Genomic DNA, 18,966 nt, shown 5'->3' on the forward strand with positions numbered 1-18,966 from the left:
TATTTTATGCATTTTATTTTTATGTTCAACTTTAAATTTGAATTTAATATCGAATTCAAATTCTAACTCAAAGTCAATAGATCGAACTTGAACTCAGGTCGAAAGCACGAACTTGAAAAAAAATGACAAACTAGAACTCGGCTCGGAAGCTTGAGCTCAAACTCGGCTCAAACTTGTTGAAGCTGTTGACCAAACCGGACTGAGCTACACAGCCAAGCTCAATGATCAAGCTGATCTGAGTCCAAGCTAAGGTTGGCTGCTGACTGAGCCAATCCAAGTTTGGCCCAGTTCGACTCATCTATAACTCTACGTGTAATGGGCATCCATGTCGTGCATTTTGTAGGTCCCTTCCAATTTATAAAATGTGTCAAAAATAAGCTGTATCCAAACTTAACTAGGTAGACCATGCCATCTGAAATCATGAGAAATCATGTATAAAACATCTAAAAAGCACTCAATGGGGCTCACCTGAGTTTTGAAATAGTCAAAAATTTGTTGCAACCCCTCATCCAAGTGGGACACAAAATGGATGGACTGGATGTCTGATGCAGGGAAGGACGTGAGATCGAGCACCGTCTTCCTCAAGAGGATAACTATTCCGAATCCACGGAACTTCTCTGGACTTGTCACAGAGACTTCTCGAATCCACGAGGAAAGAAAACAGAAAATAGAAATAATTTCTAATAAATTCAAAATTGATTAATTAATAATTGATAATTCTCTAAGGCGTCTCCTTACACTATTAATAAAGAAAAAATAAACTAAAATTCGTAATTATTAAAAATAACAAAATTCTAACTCTAATAAAAATCCTAATTCTAATAAAACTCTTCTAAGGCCTAATTTCTAAAAATAAAAATTGTAAATAAACTTTCTCTAGAAGAGTCCTAGTAGAACTAAAATTTATTTTTAAAAGGAAAGAAAATCTAAAACTCTAAAAATATTTAAAATATTAAAAAATCAGAATTACTAAAAATAGTAAAATTTTCCTAAAAATTCAATTTTGAGCTGAAAGTGCTCGTTTTCTGATGAAACAGATAGATGGGACTATAACATCCCGGAAAATTTTATGCAAAGATCCGAGCACCACCTCAATCAGGATTCTCTTGGGACTCAAGCCTTTAGAAGTTAAATGTGAATTAACTAGCGCTAAATTCGATTGCCTGTGAAATTAGCACCAATCACTTTAAATTTGATCTGCAAGACCCAAAACCTGTAGAATCGTTAGCGCTATGTTACCCTGAAATCTAGGATTCAACGCTAAATCCAGTTGCTCTCGGGAGTACTTGGAAACTTTGTATCGGACCTGGACCGTGCGTTGAAAGTCCGATAGCGATGATCTTAGACAATTATGATCACCTTGTTGGGCTTGACAATCACCTCAAAAATCAAGTCCAGATGATGTCCTGAGACGATTTGCTTGAGTCCGGAGTAAAGAGTGTGAGAAAGGTGAAATTATTTAGAAATTAAATATGAATTTAAGAAATCTGAGTCGTGTCGCTTGCGCACCGATTTTAAGCATTTTGACCGTCAGAATCTGACCCAAATTTACCCTCGGATCAGGGAAGATGGCCCATACATGTCAAAGTGCCGGTGGACCTGATCGAGTTTCGGTGACCGTTGAATTGAAATTGGTCCGCCATGAGCGATCTGGAGACCCGATCGGACTGAAAACTTAACTTGCTTAAGATCCAATATTAGTGTGCTTAAGTCCGACCACACTCAAAAAAAGGACCACCAGAAGTGCTCCATTGGATCGAAATGGACCCAATTTGGTTATAACCTAAGTATACCTTCGCCCTAGGGCTATTTTCATCAATATTAGGCCTATATAAAGACCTTAAACCCTCACTCTCAAACTCCATACGAATTTTCTAAACCCTAGCTAAGAGAGAGAGAGGAAAAGAGAGAAAGTGAGAGAGAAGTTGGTGAATCATCTTGAGATTCTTCCCTGTTACTCTGCATACCTAAACCATCGCATCTGAATCATTATTCCGGTGATTCTAAGTTCATTCTTAGGTAAGTCAATCAAACCCTAACCTGTTTTGGAGCTTAGAATAGTCTAAGTGTTGATGTAGCTAATTTAAATCATGCCTTAAGTTATCTAGTCGCCATTGACGAAGACTCATCGTCTGAATCAGATCTGTTGTGCACTTTCTGGTTTAAGGTGCGGACTATATTCATATAGGTTATGGTTTTCAAGGCTTTCAATGTCGGTTAATGGTTTATTATTGTTGTGGGTGAAATTTCACATGCCAAATGCGATGTTTGTATTGCGTTTCTGATATATATGAACTATATGGAGATTTGTGTATTCCATGTATATGTAGAAAGTATCGTATATGTATGAAATATGAGCATGTGGTTGCCATGATTAATTGTCGCATGTTTGTGCTAGTTGCATGTGTAACAACTCCTTGGCAAGAGGAATTGTCCTAATGTGAGCTGTCACCAACATATGTCATGCATGTTGGAATATGTAGCCTAAGTGTTTATAGAAATGTCTGAATGAATAAGTGTGTCATATATTGTACTTTGTCTGGGTGTTGAGAAGAGATTCTCAACTATCTTAATGATGTGTATGATTTCCTCCATGAAATTTACATTCCTTGTCTGCATAACTTAGACGCTACTTATGTGTGAATTCATGTATGCTCACATGCTGTATGATTAGAATTGTTGATCCATTACTGTTCTGAATTGCTGGTATGAATATCTATTATACTTGAATGTGTTTGGGACTATGAAATAGTCCAGGGAATCGGTAACAAACCTTGAGTTCGTGGCCAAGGTTGTTTTCACCACGTAGGACGTGTTTGACGAACCCGAGTCGTATTAGGGTTGTCGGCAGTGGTTGACCACACGGAGTGTTTGCGCACTTCATATCGTTCAACTCAATGTACGCTCGTGCTAGTCGAGCTCGTCAAGTAACCTGATTGTCCCGGTGGATGTGAACCATGTATGGACACTATTGTTTGAATCTAGGGTACCAAACTTACCAGTGTAATCCCGTTAATTATGGTACCTCGATCCACTAAGACTTATGAGCCGAGCATGGTGGTATGGGACACCGTGGTCGAGTTGTCAGCCTACGCTGGGGTGACGAGCCTCCCCGTAGTGACCAGTGAGCAATTCAGACTCGTGAGCCGATTATGGTGGTATGGGACACTATTTCGTGCTGTCAGCCTACATTGATTGGTGACGAGCCCTTTGTAGTGACCTCGAGCATACCTTGATACTGCATTGAGGCGACGAGCCTTAGGGTAGTAACTAAAGTATGATAGGCATGCATTGATTTGTGACGAGCCCTTTGCAACGACCTAGAACCACAATATCGTATGAGATTGTCTAGGACTGACGACCCTAGAATGGATCACCGTTTGGGAATTGATATGAGGAAGATACCTTAGCTTTCCAATCCTGCTGTATGAAAAGGACTAATAACAACTTGGTAATCATGTTCATGCACCGCATTGCATGTGCTTTGGCATCGTGGAGCACTGCGGGAGATTGTTATGCATACCGTAAGATGAAGACGCTGAGGGAGTGCAAGCGAGAGCATGCATCATTTCTACATACATCCTTGTATTAACAAGAGTAATTAGGATATGTTTGATTGTATTGCCTTATCATTACTGCTTGATTGAATTGATAATATGTTAACTTTTACTGTATAGTTCCACTGAGTTGATCACTCACTCCCACATTCTGGGACGGTGTTTCAACACTAACCAGACTCTGTCTTAGATGCAGATGATGATGCGTCCCACGAGGTAGAGCAGGAGTATGAGGATGACGAGGAGGCGTTTTCCTTTATGCAGTTCTTAGGTGGGTTCATGTGAGCTGTGTCCTGAGCTACGGGGATTCTGGGTTTATTTTGTAATAGGTGCTCTCATTTTGATACTTATATTTTGAAACAAACACTTGTAATTATGACTTGGCAGAGCATACATATCTCAGGGACTTATATAGCTACATATGTGTTTTTTCAGTCTTCCGCTTGCAGATTTCACCTATCCCTGGATTATGTTTGCAGTTTGGCTTAATCTACTCCATGTTTTATGCACTCATACAGACAACATACATCCATCATTGCATATGTTACATAAGTGATGTTTTGAAACTCGGGAGCTGAGTTATGCTCGACCCCCGAATTTCAGGGCGTTACAGCGACCCACATTGTGGGTCGGTTCACCTCGGATGGCCCATTTCAGTAAAGATTGATAAGTTGTGCACCCCATAATGATATCCGGATCAAAAGTTACGGTCAATTTACAGTCCACCTCCTTTTGGCTCAACCATGTTGAGAATATCTTTGTGACACGTTCTACATCAGACCCCTCCACTTGAAAAAAACTCGTCCTCCAGTTATTCAAGGGACTTGGCTCATGATTCTGAGATAAATTTTGAGATAACTTCTGACATCGATGTTTATTACCCTTTTTCTTGTACTTGGCATTAGGCTCTTTAGATAATACAATACATATCCTCATACTTTTCTTGACTTGACTAGTATCGATCAGTTCCTTTACATCTGCCTTCAAGATCTCATGTTCTTTCTGATAATGTGGGCAATTAGGTGGACTTGCCCCTGAGACGGGATCAAAGTGATTTTGTATATCTCGTATGGGAGGTAATTTATTAGGTAGTTCATCAAGTACAACCCCCTTGAACTCCTACGATACTGGTTCTAAATCCTCTAGGATATTCACAGGCTCTACATATTTTTTTCTTTCAACCAACGGATATATATCTCTTGTTTCTTCAAATTGTTTAACAAAGGCACGTTCAGTTATGAGATATTGCCCCTCCACTTTAGAAGTCTTGGGTTTGTTCTCCGTTCCTATAGGGGCCATATGTTTGCCACTGATGAATCATGTGGCTTATCACGATTCCGTTTCAATGAGGTGGTTTCTCGTAGACAAATAATATGATTTTTCTACAAAACCTTTTACTGATCGGCTATCTTGGTAATAATTTTGGTTTTGTGGGAATAATACCTGATCGTAATCTCGTGAGAGAAATCACATGCACAAAAATTGCTTCATCCGCGACCACGTGCGAATTAGCGTCTTCATCTGTCTCATCTGCTCGAGTTGAAGTTGTTCTCACCAATTTGAAGCTTTGCCCGTCAACTTGTAGGCCACGAGTTTAACTTTCTTTTCTTCTACGATGTTCATATAGTCGAAGAAACGTTCAACTTTAAGCAACCAATCGAGAAAGTCCTTAAAGTAGAGTTGGCCATTAAAACTAGGAAGATCGACTTTCATCTTGAATTCTTGACCCATCCGATCTATCTGATCAATGCCTCGTCTAGGATGTTGTGAAATCATGTTGCTAGATCCCACCTTCTCAGGAGTGATCCTCTGGTTCACTGATAGCGTCGCCCTACGATCAGTATAATTACGAATTCCAGCAATTGCTGGTGGTAGATTACCACCATGAACACAGAGCTGCCCTAGGGCCTTTGCCAAACGATCCGCAATACGATCGATGGAAGCTTACAGGCCTTGCATGGCTTGTTGACTCTCTCGCTGCGCCGATTTGAAAGCTACCACCATTAAAGGTAAATTCCCTGGAGCACCGCCCATGGGCTTGTTGCTCGACCCGTCGTTAGAAGCCATCGATCCGAGGAGAAACCTCGCTTTGATACCAAATTGACGTAGGGGAGGAGGTGAGGTCGAGCACCGTCTTCCTCAAGAGGATAACTATTCCGAATCCACGGAACTTCTCTGGACTCCTCACAGAGACTTCTTGAATCGACAAGGAAAGAAAACAGAAAATAGAAATAATTTCTAATAAATTCAAAATTGATTAATTAATAATTGATAATTCTCTAATGCGTCTCCTTACACCATTAATAAAGAAAAAATAAACTAAAATTCGTAATTATCAAAAATAGCAAAATTTTAACTCTAATAAAAATCCTACTTCTAATAAAACTCTTCTAAGGCCTAATTTCTAAAAATAAAAATTGCAAATAAACTTTCTCTAGAAGAGTCCTAGTAGAACTAAAATTTATTTCTAAAAGGAAAGAAAATCTAAAACTCTAAAAATATTAAAAATATTAAAAAATTAGAATTACTAAAAATAGTAAAATTTTCATAAAAATTCGTTTTTGAGCTGAAAATGCGCGTTTTCTGACGAAATAGACAGATACAACCCACTTTGTGGGTCAGTTCACCTCTGATGGCCCGTTTCAGTAAAGATTGATAGGTTGTGCACCCCATAACGATACCCAGATCAAAAGTTATGGTCAATTTACGATCCACCTCTTTTTGGCTCAACCATGCTGAGAATATCTTTGTGACACGTTCTACATCAATGTCTAATTCACTTCACATTGGAACCTATATACAATCAGGAAGGTTTTAATGGCCGGGCCTTCACTCTCAAATGTTGCCTGTTGTGTGGTGCACCTAAGTCATGAATTGACCTATGCACCTGATTAATGGAATCGATGTCCGTCACACATCACGGGGTCCACGGACCTCATAGTCCCGCAGGAACTTCCCATGCATGCACCTAATTGCTTTTGGAGACCTGAACAATCCATAACATCAATCTGACCAGCCGTTTGGCTGAAGCATAGTTCATAGACAGGCATTGGAAAACAGATTCTGTTCTGAAAACAAAAGTGTAAAAAATGTCATGCAAAACTGGACCTATAGACAAAATGGTTCATCAAAGATAGGTACAATCGCGCGGATGATTAGGGCTTGATATTGTTGTGGAGTAGCAGAAGAAGTATTGACTGATACAATGGACGGTGATGGAGATATCAGCAAGTCTAAATTCAACGAAGCTCATGGGAAGGTGCGACACAGCGCATATAATCATTTCTCCAGCAACAACCCACTTGGGCGGTGATCTGAGAAATTGGCCAAACCGTCATTTGTCTTCACTTATTTTAGCTTCTCATTTTGGCACGGTTGTTAGCGCATAGAAAAGGTGACGAAACACGTGATTAAAATGTCTTTTTTTTTTTTTCAAGGCCATCCCTTCGCCGTCTCTAAGTTTTTAATAAGAGAAGGTGAGCTTCCAGTCATATCTGCAACGAACTAATTATGGTTCGTTGCAATTCTCCATGGCTGCACCATCGGTAGATTTGAACCACACCCAACTAGTGGGCCCTACTAAATTAACGGATGGGTCATGTTAGAGAAACTACTCCGATTGAGCCACACTAGTTCTAGTTAATAGACTTTTTCCCATTTTAATCTATACCGTGATTTTCACCATCCATTTGAAGGCCACACATTGGACTCCGGCACCTACGGTTGTATATCCTATGAACTCTTCCTGTGCGAACCATCCACGGTAGGACTCACCTGGTGGATGTTCTCATTGAGCGACGAGTCAGTGTGCATGGTATTAGAAATATTGTATGATCGAAGAGCATAAATAGTTGTAGACCAAACATGAACCTTCTTCCCACCCAAAATGTATATTCCTTGAGAAATTTTCCACTTCCACTTTCAACCCTGTAGTGGAAAATTTGAAGTGGAAGGGAATTGTTGAAGTTGGCATTCTATTTTATTCAATGTTACGAAGGATACTAAAATCATATCCTCCTTATTATTGCGGGAAATGTTATTTAAGTAGTTATATCATTATTATTATTATTATTATTATTATTATTATTATTATTATTATTGCCAAATTACCCATTTTCATTGCTTCCCACCACTGGTATAAGAATGGTTTCTGACACATTAGGTTCTTACACATGGCAATGGTGGGGGATCAGAACCATTGAGATATGGAGAGACGCCAGTTGCACGGGCATTGCCTTTTTTTCATTAGGCAATTTTTGCTAAGATGTGTGTAGACTTGAGAGTAGATATTTGTATGGCCCAGTTAAATATTCATACAAATTTTAATTCCAAAATCAACGGCACGGAGACTAGATTGTGAATAATTACTTAATAGATATTATTCCTTTGTAAACAATTGTATTTATACAAGAGGCACTAGTATCCTACACAATTTATAGGTAACTCCGTAATCTACCCAATCTATTGCTCAACATATAGCTGTGTAAAACAATCACAATGTGGAGAGTCTTCGGGTTAACACACCACATGCATAGATGAGAAAAAGGATGTCGTAGACAAGGACCCCAAGCTAATAAATGAGTTGGGGTGGAGTTTGGAGAATTGATGATGTGATGTGAGCGGTATATTGAAAAAAGTAGAAATGAAGCGCACACATGAAAAGAAATGACAAGGTGGCGTAACCAACAACGATAATAACTAACATTAGCATACTTTTTGAGGAGGAATGGCCAAGGTCGACAACATAAGAAAACCAAATGGTCCCCAGCATGGCACACACGAAAAGGAAGATAAAACATACACAAAGAAAATAAAATAGTGAGTTTATATGGAGAAATTCCAAAGAAAGCTTTTAAGAACTAGCTACCCAAAAAGCCTCCCAATTCAACAGACCCTTGTCACCATGCCCACCTTCCTTGCACCTTCCTTGCCTTTGATACTTTCCCATTCCCATTTCATCCATATTGTCATTTCCATACCCATTCATGCACTCCTCGCCATTTCTCCTCTTTTCTAAGCATACCGTGACGAGTATTTCTTTTTTTTCTTCTTCAGCTTCCATTGCCACGTTTCCTTTTTCATCTGTCACGCCTACTTGTCCAGCATCTAAGCATGGAGAACTTTTGTTGAGAAGGCGGAGTCTAAGACAGCCGTCAATCCTTTCAGCTTGAAAGAAAGTGTGTATGGAAGGAAGCATGATTGCTTTTAGTACCAATCTTCCGCCTTCTCGGTGGGACCTCATATGTATGCAAGCTTGACCAGTAATGGATGTCAACGGAGGTGGAAAAGATTCAAACTTTGCCTCTTTCTTCTGTATTGAAATATGGTGTGATTTGACTCTCTCTCTAACCCTAGGAGACTTAATCTCCGATGCACCAGAACTAGAAGAATGAGGAGAAAATTGAGTAGTTATGAAATCTGTGCCGGTCTCGCAGCCCAAATTCTCAGTGCACAACAGTAGGCTCTTTTCCCTTAAAACGGAAATGGAGCTTCTGCATAAGGGATGTTGGTAGTAGCACTCTTTGGTCGAAGTCGCGGCAAGTGATTGAACAGAGATGAAAGTACCTAGATCCTTTTGGTAAGTGTCCTTATTATTGCATTGCTGCTCAGGTGTGTCAGAATGTGACAAGGCCTGGGATTCCGTCCTCTTGAACAGATGGGGCTTGGGGAAAACCAGCCTCAGGGCCTGGGCACCTTGTTCGATGAGTCCAGGCTCGAGGCATGACTGGAGCCCTTGACACACTGTGGAAGACATTGTGAGGAGAGTGAGAGATGGAAAGAGAGTGGGAGTGAGAAATGGAAAGAGAGTGGGAGTGAGAATGGACAACTGGGTCCTGGATTATGAGAAAGAAAATGCAAGTGAAGTGGGTGGAGTAGGGAAAGGCATGGAAATGGAGAGGAGAAGAAAGAAAATGAGAGAGAGAGAGAGAGAGAGAGAGAGAGAGAGAGAGAGAGAGAGAGAGAGAGTGTGTGTGGGAGCTGGAGGAATGGGGGAAGGGGTGAATTTGTAGGAGCCGAAAGTGAGACACATAGACTGGAGTGAGTAGGGAGGGGCCCATTTTAGACCATAGAATGATAGAACCTCTCTTCTTCCACACATTAAAATGTGGAAAACTTGCCAAGCCCAAAATAAAATCACCTTTTATTATTATTATTATTATTATTATTTTATTTTTTACTTCTTCAGTTTGTTTGGAAAGAGAAGGTTACATGCGCATGACCAATCTAAATAGTAGTCCACACGACCACCATTTAAGTGCTGGTAGGCCCCGCATGGAATAACTCAAGATCAAAAGAGACCATCAATCCGGTCACTTGGTCGGCCAAACTTTGCACATCACACGGCGTGGAAACGCTCACCAAATTGGACGGATCTGGTCGGACCTGTTTCAAGTGACTGGAGTCACATTGGAAACTTAGACCGACAGTTTATATTCCGCAATCAAAATTCCATTGATTGAATGTTTGATATTATCTGACTACCATAGCTTCCACTTGGAGGACATCCATAATGGTTTTTACACGATCAACGGTTGAGAGTATGAACTAGTATTTCTACACGACTACGATGTGTTGGGACGCGTACCACGTGGTGATGGAAGCGGATTGCCTGTCACACACACACACACACATATATATGCCCGGGCTTCGTCTGGCCCACATAGATGACCATGACAAATCCACTCCATCCATGTGTTATCATCTGCTTTTAAAGATTACAATAGGGCAGCATCAAGCATATCCAAATCTCAGGTGGGCCACACCAACGAAACAATAGGCGTTGCTGTTATTTCAATATCAGTCACGTGATTAGTGCGGGCATGCGGCAATTGAATGTATGACTCAATTCAAACCGAACAGCTACTTACCTAAGCACCAAGATAAGGAGATATGTCAGAAATCAATGGTATATGACCAAGATCTAATAAAATTGGTCACTTATTTAGATCAGTTGTCTATTTGATCACTTACACTGCATTGCTTAAGATGATCAAACGATAGATGTAAGGCCCGTAACCTAGTCCGTACCATTCCTTAGGACCCCGCGGTCCTCCGGTCGAATTCTGGCAACCCGCGACCTGTAATCGGCGTTTACATGCAACCCTAAGTCGCATCCCATATATCAGAGTCGGCTCGACTCGAAACTTATATATTAGCGGCCACGCCGTTGCCGAGTCTCGCGCGCCATCGCCTCGGTTCCAACGCCGTGTCTCGCAGGCTGATGCGATATCCAGGCCAAGAGTTGTGGGCCTGCGTTTATTTCAAAAAAAACGCCGTGCGTTACAAATTCCGAGAGAATCTCTACCATCTTTCACATCAATCAATCAATCACAAGTCAAGTACACAACTCATCCCTCTCTTACATAAGCCTTGCCCAAAGTCAACTCTCTCTCTCTCTCTCTCTCTCTCTCTCTCTCTCTCTCTCCACCCATCCCTCTCTTATCCAAAAATTCAACCAAGCTCAGACCCTCCATGTCATTTTCTTACAACATCCATTCCTCTCATCCCATCTCTCTTACAACAGCCTCTCCTCTCTCATTCTCTCCACCATTTCCCAAGCTTCTATGAGAGAAAAACTCTAATGGGAGAAAAGATCAAGGCCCACTTCCTACCCCCTCACTCACCATCCAACCCTCCATACTTCAACATCTACCCTTAAAAAGAAAGATTAAGAGCTAAGGAGTCCAAGGAGCTAAAGAAGAAGACCATCGGTGGGTGTTTGTAGGATTAGATTATGATTTTTGTAATGGACCAAGTGGGGCCTACCGATTGATGGTATGGATCTTATTTGGGACCCATCTTAATTTATATATTGTACTCTTAAGAGGGGCCCATAGTGGTGGGGTCCCTCCACTACGCTGATCTCTCTCTTTCTCTCTCTCTCTCTCTCTCTTTTTTTATGGTGATATATGTGTGTGGACCACCTAATGTGATAAAAAAATTCAGACTATCCAGAAATTTCTGAACGTTCAGTTTATGGAGCCCACCTTGCTGCCCATTTTTGGGCTAGCCTAGATGAAGGAAAACACAAATATTGGTCTGATTCTAGGGCCGTGTGGCCCCCCTATTGGACTCCACTATGATTTATGGGTTATATCCATGACGTCTACTTGTGGGGCCCACTTTGCTGGACTGTCCAGCAGACGGGTTTACTGCCTGTCTATTTGGACAGGCCCAGGTGAAGAGGAAAAACAAATATCAGCTTTATTTAAAGCTTGATGGGCCACACGTGCGGTCCCACCCGATGACATCCACACCGTTCATACCTTGGACGGTGGGCCCCATTGCAGCCTGTAACTGCTGCGTCAGCAAGTTCTTGAGGTCTGATCATGTGGTATGAGTTATATCTCAACCGTTCACTACCTGGACATGGCCCACCTTGATGGTTTGCTGGACCCACACCATCCAGTAGGGATGGTGGGTCCCAGTAACCATAGTTGCTGTATCGACGACAACAATTGTGGGTCCGATCATGGGTTGTGTTATATCCAAGCCATCCGTCAATTTAAGGATGCAGACCCCACCAAGATGTATGTGTTGTCTCCAGCCATCCATTGGTTGGGACGTGGGGCCCACCCCACACGTGTGGCATGTGTGGGGGTGGGACCCACCTTGATGTGTCTGTTATATTTCCACACTGTCCATTTGGGTAGGTGGTGTGGGGCGCACCATGACGTATGAGTTTTATACACACCGCCCATTTGGACAGGTGGTGTGGGGCGCACCATGACGTATGAGTTTTATACACACCGCCCATCTGATTTGAGGGTGGGCCCACCCCACACGTGTGACACGCGTGGGTAGGTGGGACCCACCTTGTTATATGTATTTTGTATCCACACCGTCCATCTGGACGGTGTGCTGTATGGAGCCCAACCATGATGTATGTATTTCTCCACGCTGTTCATCCAAATGGGACGTGGGCCCCACATGATATACGTGTTTGATCCAAACTATCCATCTGATGGGGCCCATTTGGAATGTATAGAGCCCACCTCAAAGTGTTGTATGTGAGGCTCAATCTAATATGTATGAGGCCCAATTTGATATGTATGGGGCCTATATGTGAGGCCCAATATGATGTGTATGAGGCCCATATGTGAGGCCCAATCTGATGTGCATAAGGCCCATGAGTCAGGCCTAATGTGATGTATATATGGCTCATATGATGAGGCCCATTATGATGTGTATGTGGCCCATGAGTGAGGCCCGATATGATGTATGTGTGGTCCATATGTGCGGCCTAATGTGATGTATATACGGCTCATATGATAAGGCCCATTATGATGTGTATGTGGCTCATGAGTGAGGCCCGATATGATGTATGTGTGGTCCATATGTGTAGCCCTATGTGATGTATATAGGGCCCATATGATGAGGCCCATTATAATGTGTATAAGGCCTTTGTGTGAGGCCCAATGGCATGTGTATAGGGCCCTTATGTGAGGCCATGGGCTCATTATATGTTAAGCTCTATATGGGCTACTCCTTGGGAGCAATGTTGGTTAAATGTCCACATTGATGAGTAATGATGGTTAAATGTCCACATTGTGACCTTCCCTTAAGCCTTGTTAGGCTCATTCTCATCATTCTGTAAGTGGGTTAACCCAAATAATTGGGCCCCATTGATGTTGTATAGTCCATCTGAAAGTGCCCTGGTTTGTCAATTACCGTGAGTCTTGAGTTAGCCATAGGAAGATCATTTAAGTGTCTGCGTCAATAGGATGTGTGGTAGAACTCGTCAAAGGTAAACTTAGCCTCACATCCTCTGTCACAAAACACCAGGTATATAAAACTCTTAAAAATGGATAGAACAACTTAGGGTATAAGGTAAAAAAACTATTTTGCAAAATCAGGAAAATCACTAAGTTTTCTACCTTTATTGATTTATCGATAAGTGGTTCAATGAAATCAAACTCTATTATCGATGTCCTCCAAACTCACTCGATGTTATCAAAATGAGGACTTCAGATGTCCAGCAACCACAATTAATCCTGGACTGATTCATCGATGAATCGATGGGATGGTCGATATCAATGACTTTTGAATCTTGAGTTCATCGAGACGGCTTGATAAAATTGACATCTGGTCAGTTATGTCCAGAAAGTAGTTAAGAAAAATTATGTGATTTTTGATATCTCAAAGACATCCTTAATCTCATTGAAATTCAAACCTTGATGATATCGACTAACCTTTGATGATATCGGATTAGGACACAAATATGACTAGAAAGCTTTCAGGTAAAATCATTTAAGTATCGAGGAGTACCCGATGATATCAATATTCAAATATCGATCATATCGAGGCCAGGTCGATTTCATCGAAATATGACATAAACTGTCCAGCAAGCTTATAGGAAAATTCCTTTTAAATATTGATGAATCGAAACTGGTATCGATATCATCGACATTCAAAATCAGAAGATATCAAGGGATACTCGATTATATCAATACCTGTTATGATTCAAAGGCAAGTTTGCTCTCATGTTTTCAAATGTTGAGGAATCAAACCTTGCATGGATGAAATCGGAGTTCGAAATCTGATGACATCGAACATTGTTCGATATCCTCGACCTGTTGGCAATAAGGTTCAAAAGCATGTGACAGTTTGAGTTCATGTCATCGAGCAGCCATTCGATGGTATCGAGAGTATATGCTCAATGATATCGAATACTACTCGATGATATCGAACGCTGTCAAAAAAAAAATATGTTTGTTTTATTTCTGTTTGAACTTTTTGCCTATTTAAAGAGAGCTTGCCTTTGGTTATCAAGAGAGAAAATAGATAGAGCTTTTGAGTGTTTAATTCAGATCATATACCCTAAGCCTTTTTCTCTTGTAGGAGTTCATCCTCCAATCCACCCTTATCATTGATATTCAATAGAGTGGATTGGGGAATGAACTTCCACATTCAAGGATCCTACAGCTACCACTTTAATGACAAATTATTGAGCTAGGATACCTTGAATGCATAAATGCTTGGAATCACTCTGTTTTTAATATAGGAAAACATTTAATAGATTAGGATTCTAACATAACTTTGACCCAACTCGACGCCTCACATTCGAACATCATTTGAGTTACGGTTTAAGGGAGTTGAAGATTCTTCATCAACGTGCTTAATGGAGCTCATCTACTTATCTGTAAGTCACTAGAGTCCAGAGACCCTTTTGATCATTCCTTTTATAGGATTGGGTCAAAGGTGCTTCTCACCCCTTTCAAGTCCTCATAGGAGGCCTCCTATAGGAGAGTACGTGGGGGTGCTGTGTGTTGACCCTTTCTCTGTGGAGAGCATAAACTTAGGTCCTTGTATAGGTCCTTGACCTGTGTGGTCTAAAACCTAGGTGTTGTGTGTTGACCTTTGCTCTTATTTAGGGCATAAACTGTTAGGTTCCTTGTGTGGATCCTTGGCCTGTGTGGCCTAAAATCTAAGTGTTATGTGTTGACCCTTGCTCCTGTATGGGGTATAAAGTTGTGTCTCGTGGATACATGTTAGGTACCTTGTGTAGGTCTTAGAGTCAGCTTGTGTAGGTTGTACTGGTTTGAGGTGAACCTGATTTGAAATCTCCGTTAGTGAGATTCGGTACACTCAAGGGTTGAGTGCGTCCGTCGAAAGTAGAGTAGACACATAGTTGAACCACTATAAAAACGACTGTGTTTGGGATTGCTATTTACTCTTACTACTTGTGCGATATCTCTGAATGTTCTCATAATGCATGTTTACATGACTACCTATAACCAATTAGAATCACATCTCACACACGATCACATCCATCATGAACTATGGTTTACAGTTTGTTTATGTTTTGAATAGTCTTATAATTGGATCCTCTATTTGGCTTGGAAGTCAATAGAATTACATTGAAGAAATCCTGCTATTTGCATATTATTGCAAGATAAGGTTGATAGGTTTTAAATCATCATAAAATTTTAAAAAGCCCTATTGACACCCCTCTAGGACATCTTGGCATATTCCCACCTTGACTGAATTGGTCATTATCGCAATTTTAATTGGTATCAGAGCGAGTCTCTCTTAAGGGCTTCATCGTCTAGAGAGTGATCTTAACTGAAGTTGGAATCACGACCAATAGTGTAGAATTAGAGGGTGTAAAAGATCAGAACAATTGCCTAATAATTCATACTGCTCTGAAGGTTGGTAATAGTTCAAAATGGTATCTTGATAGTGGGTGCTCCAAACACATGACAGGTGATCAAACTCATTTTTGTGAGTATTCAGACTTTGATGGTGGGTCAGTCACGTTTGGAGATGGGAGCTATGCCAGAATAATTGGGCAAGGAACGATAGTTGGACCAGGACTCCCCAAGATTAAAAATGTTATCTGTGTAGAAGGCTTAAAGCATAATCTCCTTAGTATCTCTCAAATCTATGACAAAGAACATTTGATCACCTTCTCAAAAGATGTGTGTAGAATCTTAGGCCATACAAGAAAATCTATCATGAAAGGTTTACGCACAAGTGACAACTACTACATTATTAAAGGTAGCAATGAGAATGTACTATCCACAAAATGTAATATGGGTATGAAGAGTGAGTCCAAATTATGGCACCAAAGGCTGGGACATGTTCACTATCGAAACTTAGCCAAGTTAAGTTTAAGAAATTTGGTTAGAGGACTTCCCAAGATTAGAAAAGAAGAAAAAGTTGTATGTAATGATTGTCTAAAGGGTAAACAGATAAAAGTCGGTCATAAAAAGACAACCACCATAGCAATAACAAAGCCATTGGATTTACTACATATGGACTTAGTTGGTCCCACCAAAGTTGAAAGTCATGGCAGAAAAAGATACTTCTTAGTGTTAGTAGATGATTACACTAGACTTACATGGGTTGCATTTCTTTGGAAAAAATATAATGTTTTTGATGAATTTGTAATTATGGCAAAGCGACTTCAAAATGAGAAAGGATTTTGCATAAATCGCATTAAGAGTGATCATGGTGGTGAATTTGAGAATGAGCAATTTGAAAGGTATTGTGATGAGAAAGGAATCCGCCATGAATTCTCAGCCCCAAAAACTCCACAGCAAAATGGAGTTGTTGAAAGGAAAAATTGAGTACTGAAGGAAATGAGGTCAGTTATGTTAAATGGAAAAGATATGGCGAAAAGCTTCTGGGCTGAAGTAGTCAATACCGCCTACTACATTATAAATAGAGTATATCTTAGAGCGAGTTTGAACAAAACACCATACGAACTATGGTATGGAAAACAACCTAGTGTGAAATAGTTCTGTGTCTTTGGTAGTAAATGTTATATCCTGAAAGACAGAGATCACCTAAGAAAATTTAAGTCTAAAAGTGACGAAGTTATCTTTCTAGGGTATGCCTTGAATAGTCGTTCTTATAGAGTATACAATCTAAGGACCCTCACCATTCAAGAATCAGTCAATATGGTGGTCGATGACCAGCCCCATGAAGAAGACAACCCCTTGAATGAATTAGATGATGATGTGGATTCACGCATTATAGATAAATCAGATAACAAAACTCTTTCATCGAATGAACCTCAACCGTCATCTAACATACCCATCATTAAGGATCACCCTCGGGAACAATTCATTGGAGATCTTAATGATGGTGTAAGAACTCGATGGCAGATAGAAAACATCTATAGTCATTTTTTCTTTACCTCAAAGATTGAACCCAAGAATATTGCGGAAGCTCTTCAAGATGAACATTGCATAAATGTTATGCAAGAAGAACTTCAACAATTCCAGAGAAAGGAGGTATGGCAATTGCTTCCCAGACCACTCGATACAAATATCATTGGAAACAAATGGGTCTTCAAGAATAAATCCAATGAATCTGGTAATGTGATCAGGAATAAAGTAAGGTTTGTAGCTCAAGGATATTGATAAATAGAAGGCATTGATTTTGATGAAACATTTGCTTTGTAGCTCATCGTGAGTCTATCAGGATTCTTATGCCTATTACATGTGCGTTAAAGTTTAAACTATTTCAGATGGATGTAAAAAGTGCATTTCTTAATGGGGAACTTAATAAAGAAGTTTATGTGGAACAACTTAAGGGATTTTTAGATCCTAAGTATCCCCATCATGTCTATCATCTGAGGAAAGCACTTTATAGTCTCAAACAAGCACCACGTGCTTGGTATGAACGTTTGACGAAATTCCTTTTGGACCATAAATTCTGTAGGGAGAGTGTAGATAAAACATTATTCACTCAAAAGACAAAGGATTCATTGCTCATTGCCAAGATCTATGTACATGATATAGTCTTTGGTCCTACATGTGAAGATACTGCTTATAACTTTGCCGATCTCATGAAATCTGGATTTAAAATAAGCATGGTCGGTGAATTGAATTTCTTCTTAGGCTTACAAGTGAAGAAATTAAACAACGAAATCTTTATATGTTAGACCAAATATGCAAAAGATTTAGTCTTGAGTCTGGTCATACCTATCATACTCCCATGAGCACTACACTCAAACTCTCCAAAGACATTAATGGCAAAGGTGTGGATCAACACCTCTATCGAACATGATATGAAGCTTGTTGTATCTCACAGCTAGTCATCCAGATATATCGTTTAGCGTGGAAGTGTGTGCTTGTTATCAGGCAGATCCTAAGGAATCCCACCTAATAGCTGTTAAGAAAATTATCAAATATGTAACTGGAATAACCTCCTTCGGCTTATGGTATCCATTTGAAACATCCACCATCATTGCTGGATATTCTGACGCCGATTAGGCAGAAAATTTGGATGATAGCAAATTAACAAGTGGAGGATGTTTTTATATCGAAAATTGTCGAGTTTCTTGGCAGAGCAAGAAGAAAAATTCAATATCTCTGTCCACTGCCGAGGTCGAATATATTACTGCAGGTAGTTGTTGTGCACAACTCCTCTGGATGAAACAAATGCTGTTGGATTATGGGATGGAGCAATCCACAATGACCCTCTTCTGTGACAACACGAGTGTTATCAATATCTTAAAAAATCCTGTCCAACATTCTCGGACCAAGCATATTGACATCCGTCATCATTTTATCCGAGAACTTGTTGAATAAAAGATTATTGTGTGGGATTATGTGTCTACAGAAAAACAACTCGCTGATATCCTAACTAAGTGTCTTGATGCAAACAGGTTTAGTGATCTGTAGAAATCAATTGGAATATGTGCAAATTGATGAAAAGCTTAGACAAAATGATCTACATAGGAAAATCTTCAAACTGAGACTCTTATGATTATTATATGGTTAATTATTCATAAACAGAATAGGCAAATCTTCATGAATTAACCATGTTACTTATTTCAACAGAAGTGTTGAATCTTGACATACTCGATGATATCAAGTCATTTTTTATATCATCGAGATTCAAAATTCAATGACATCGAAGGTCACTATCGATGTAATCGACGGCTCTCGGAAAG

The 18,966-nt window shown here is 40.2% G+C and overlaps 1 protein-coding gene across 1 annotated transcript; it reads right to left on the reverse strand.

The window, feature by feature from the left end:
- Positions 1–8,286: 8,286 nt before the first annotated feature.
- On the reverse strand, positions 8,287–9,354 carry LOC131231354 (protein FANTASTIC FOUR 3-like). Its single transcript, XM_058227520.1, has one exon. The coding sequence runs from the start codon at positions 9,310–9,312 to the stop codon at positions 8,410–8,412; it is 903 nt and encodes a 300-aa protein (XP_058083503.1). The 5' UTR covers positions 9,313–9,354; the 3' UTR covers positions 8,287–8,409.
- Positions 9,355–18,966: the final 9,612 nt, after the last annotated feature.

The sequence above is a fragment of the Magnolia sinica genome, chromosome 17, assembly GCF_029962835.1.
Source record: "Magnolia sinica isolate HGM2019 chromosome 17, MsV1, whole genome shotgun sequence".
NCBI classification, from domain to species: Eukaryota; Viridiplantae; Streptophyta; class Magnoliopsida; order Magnoliales; family Magnoliaceae; genus Magnolia; species Magnolia sinica.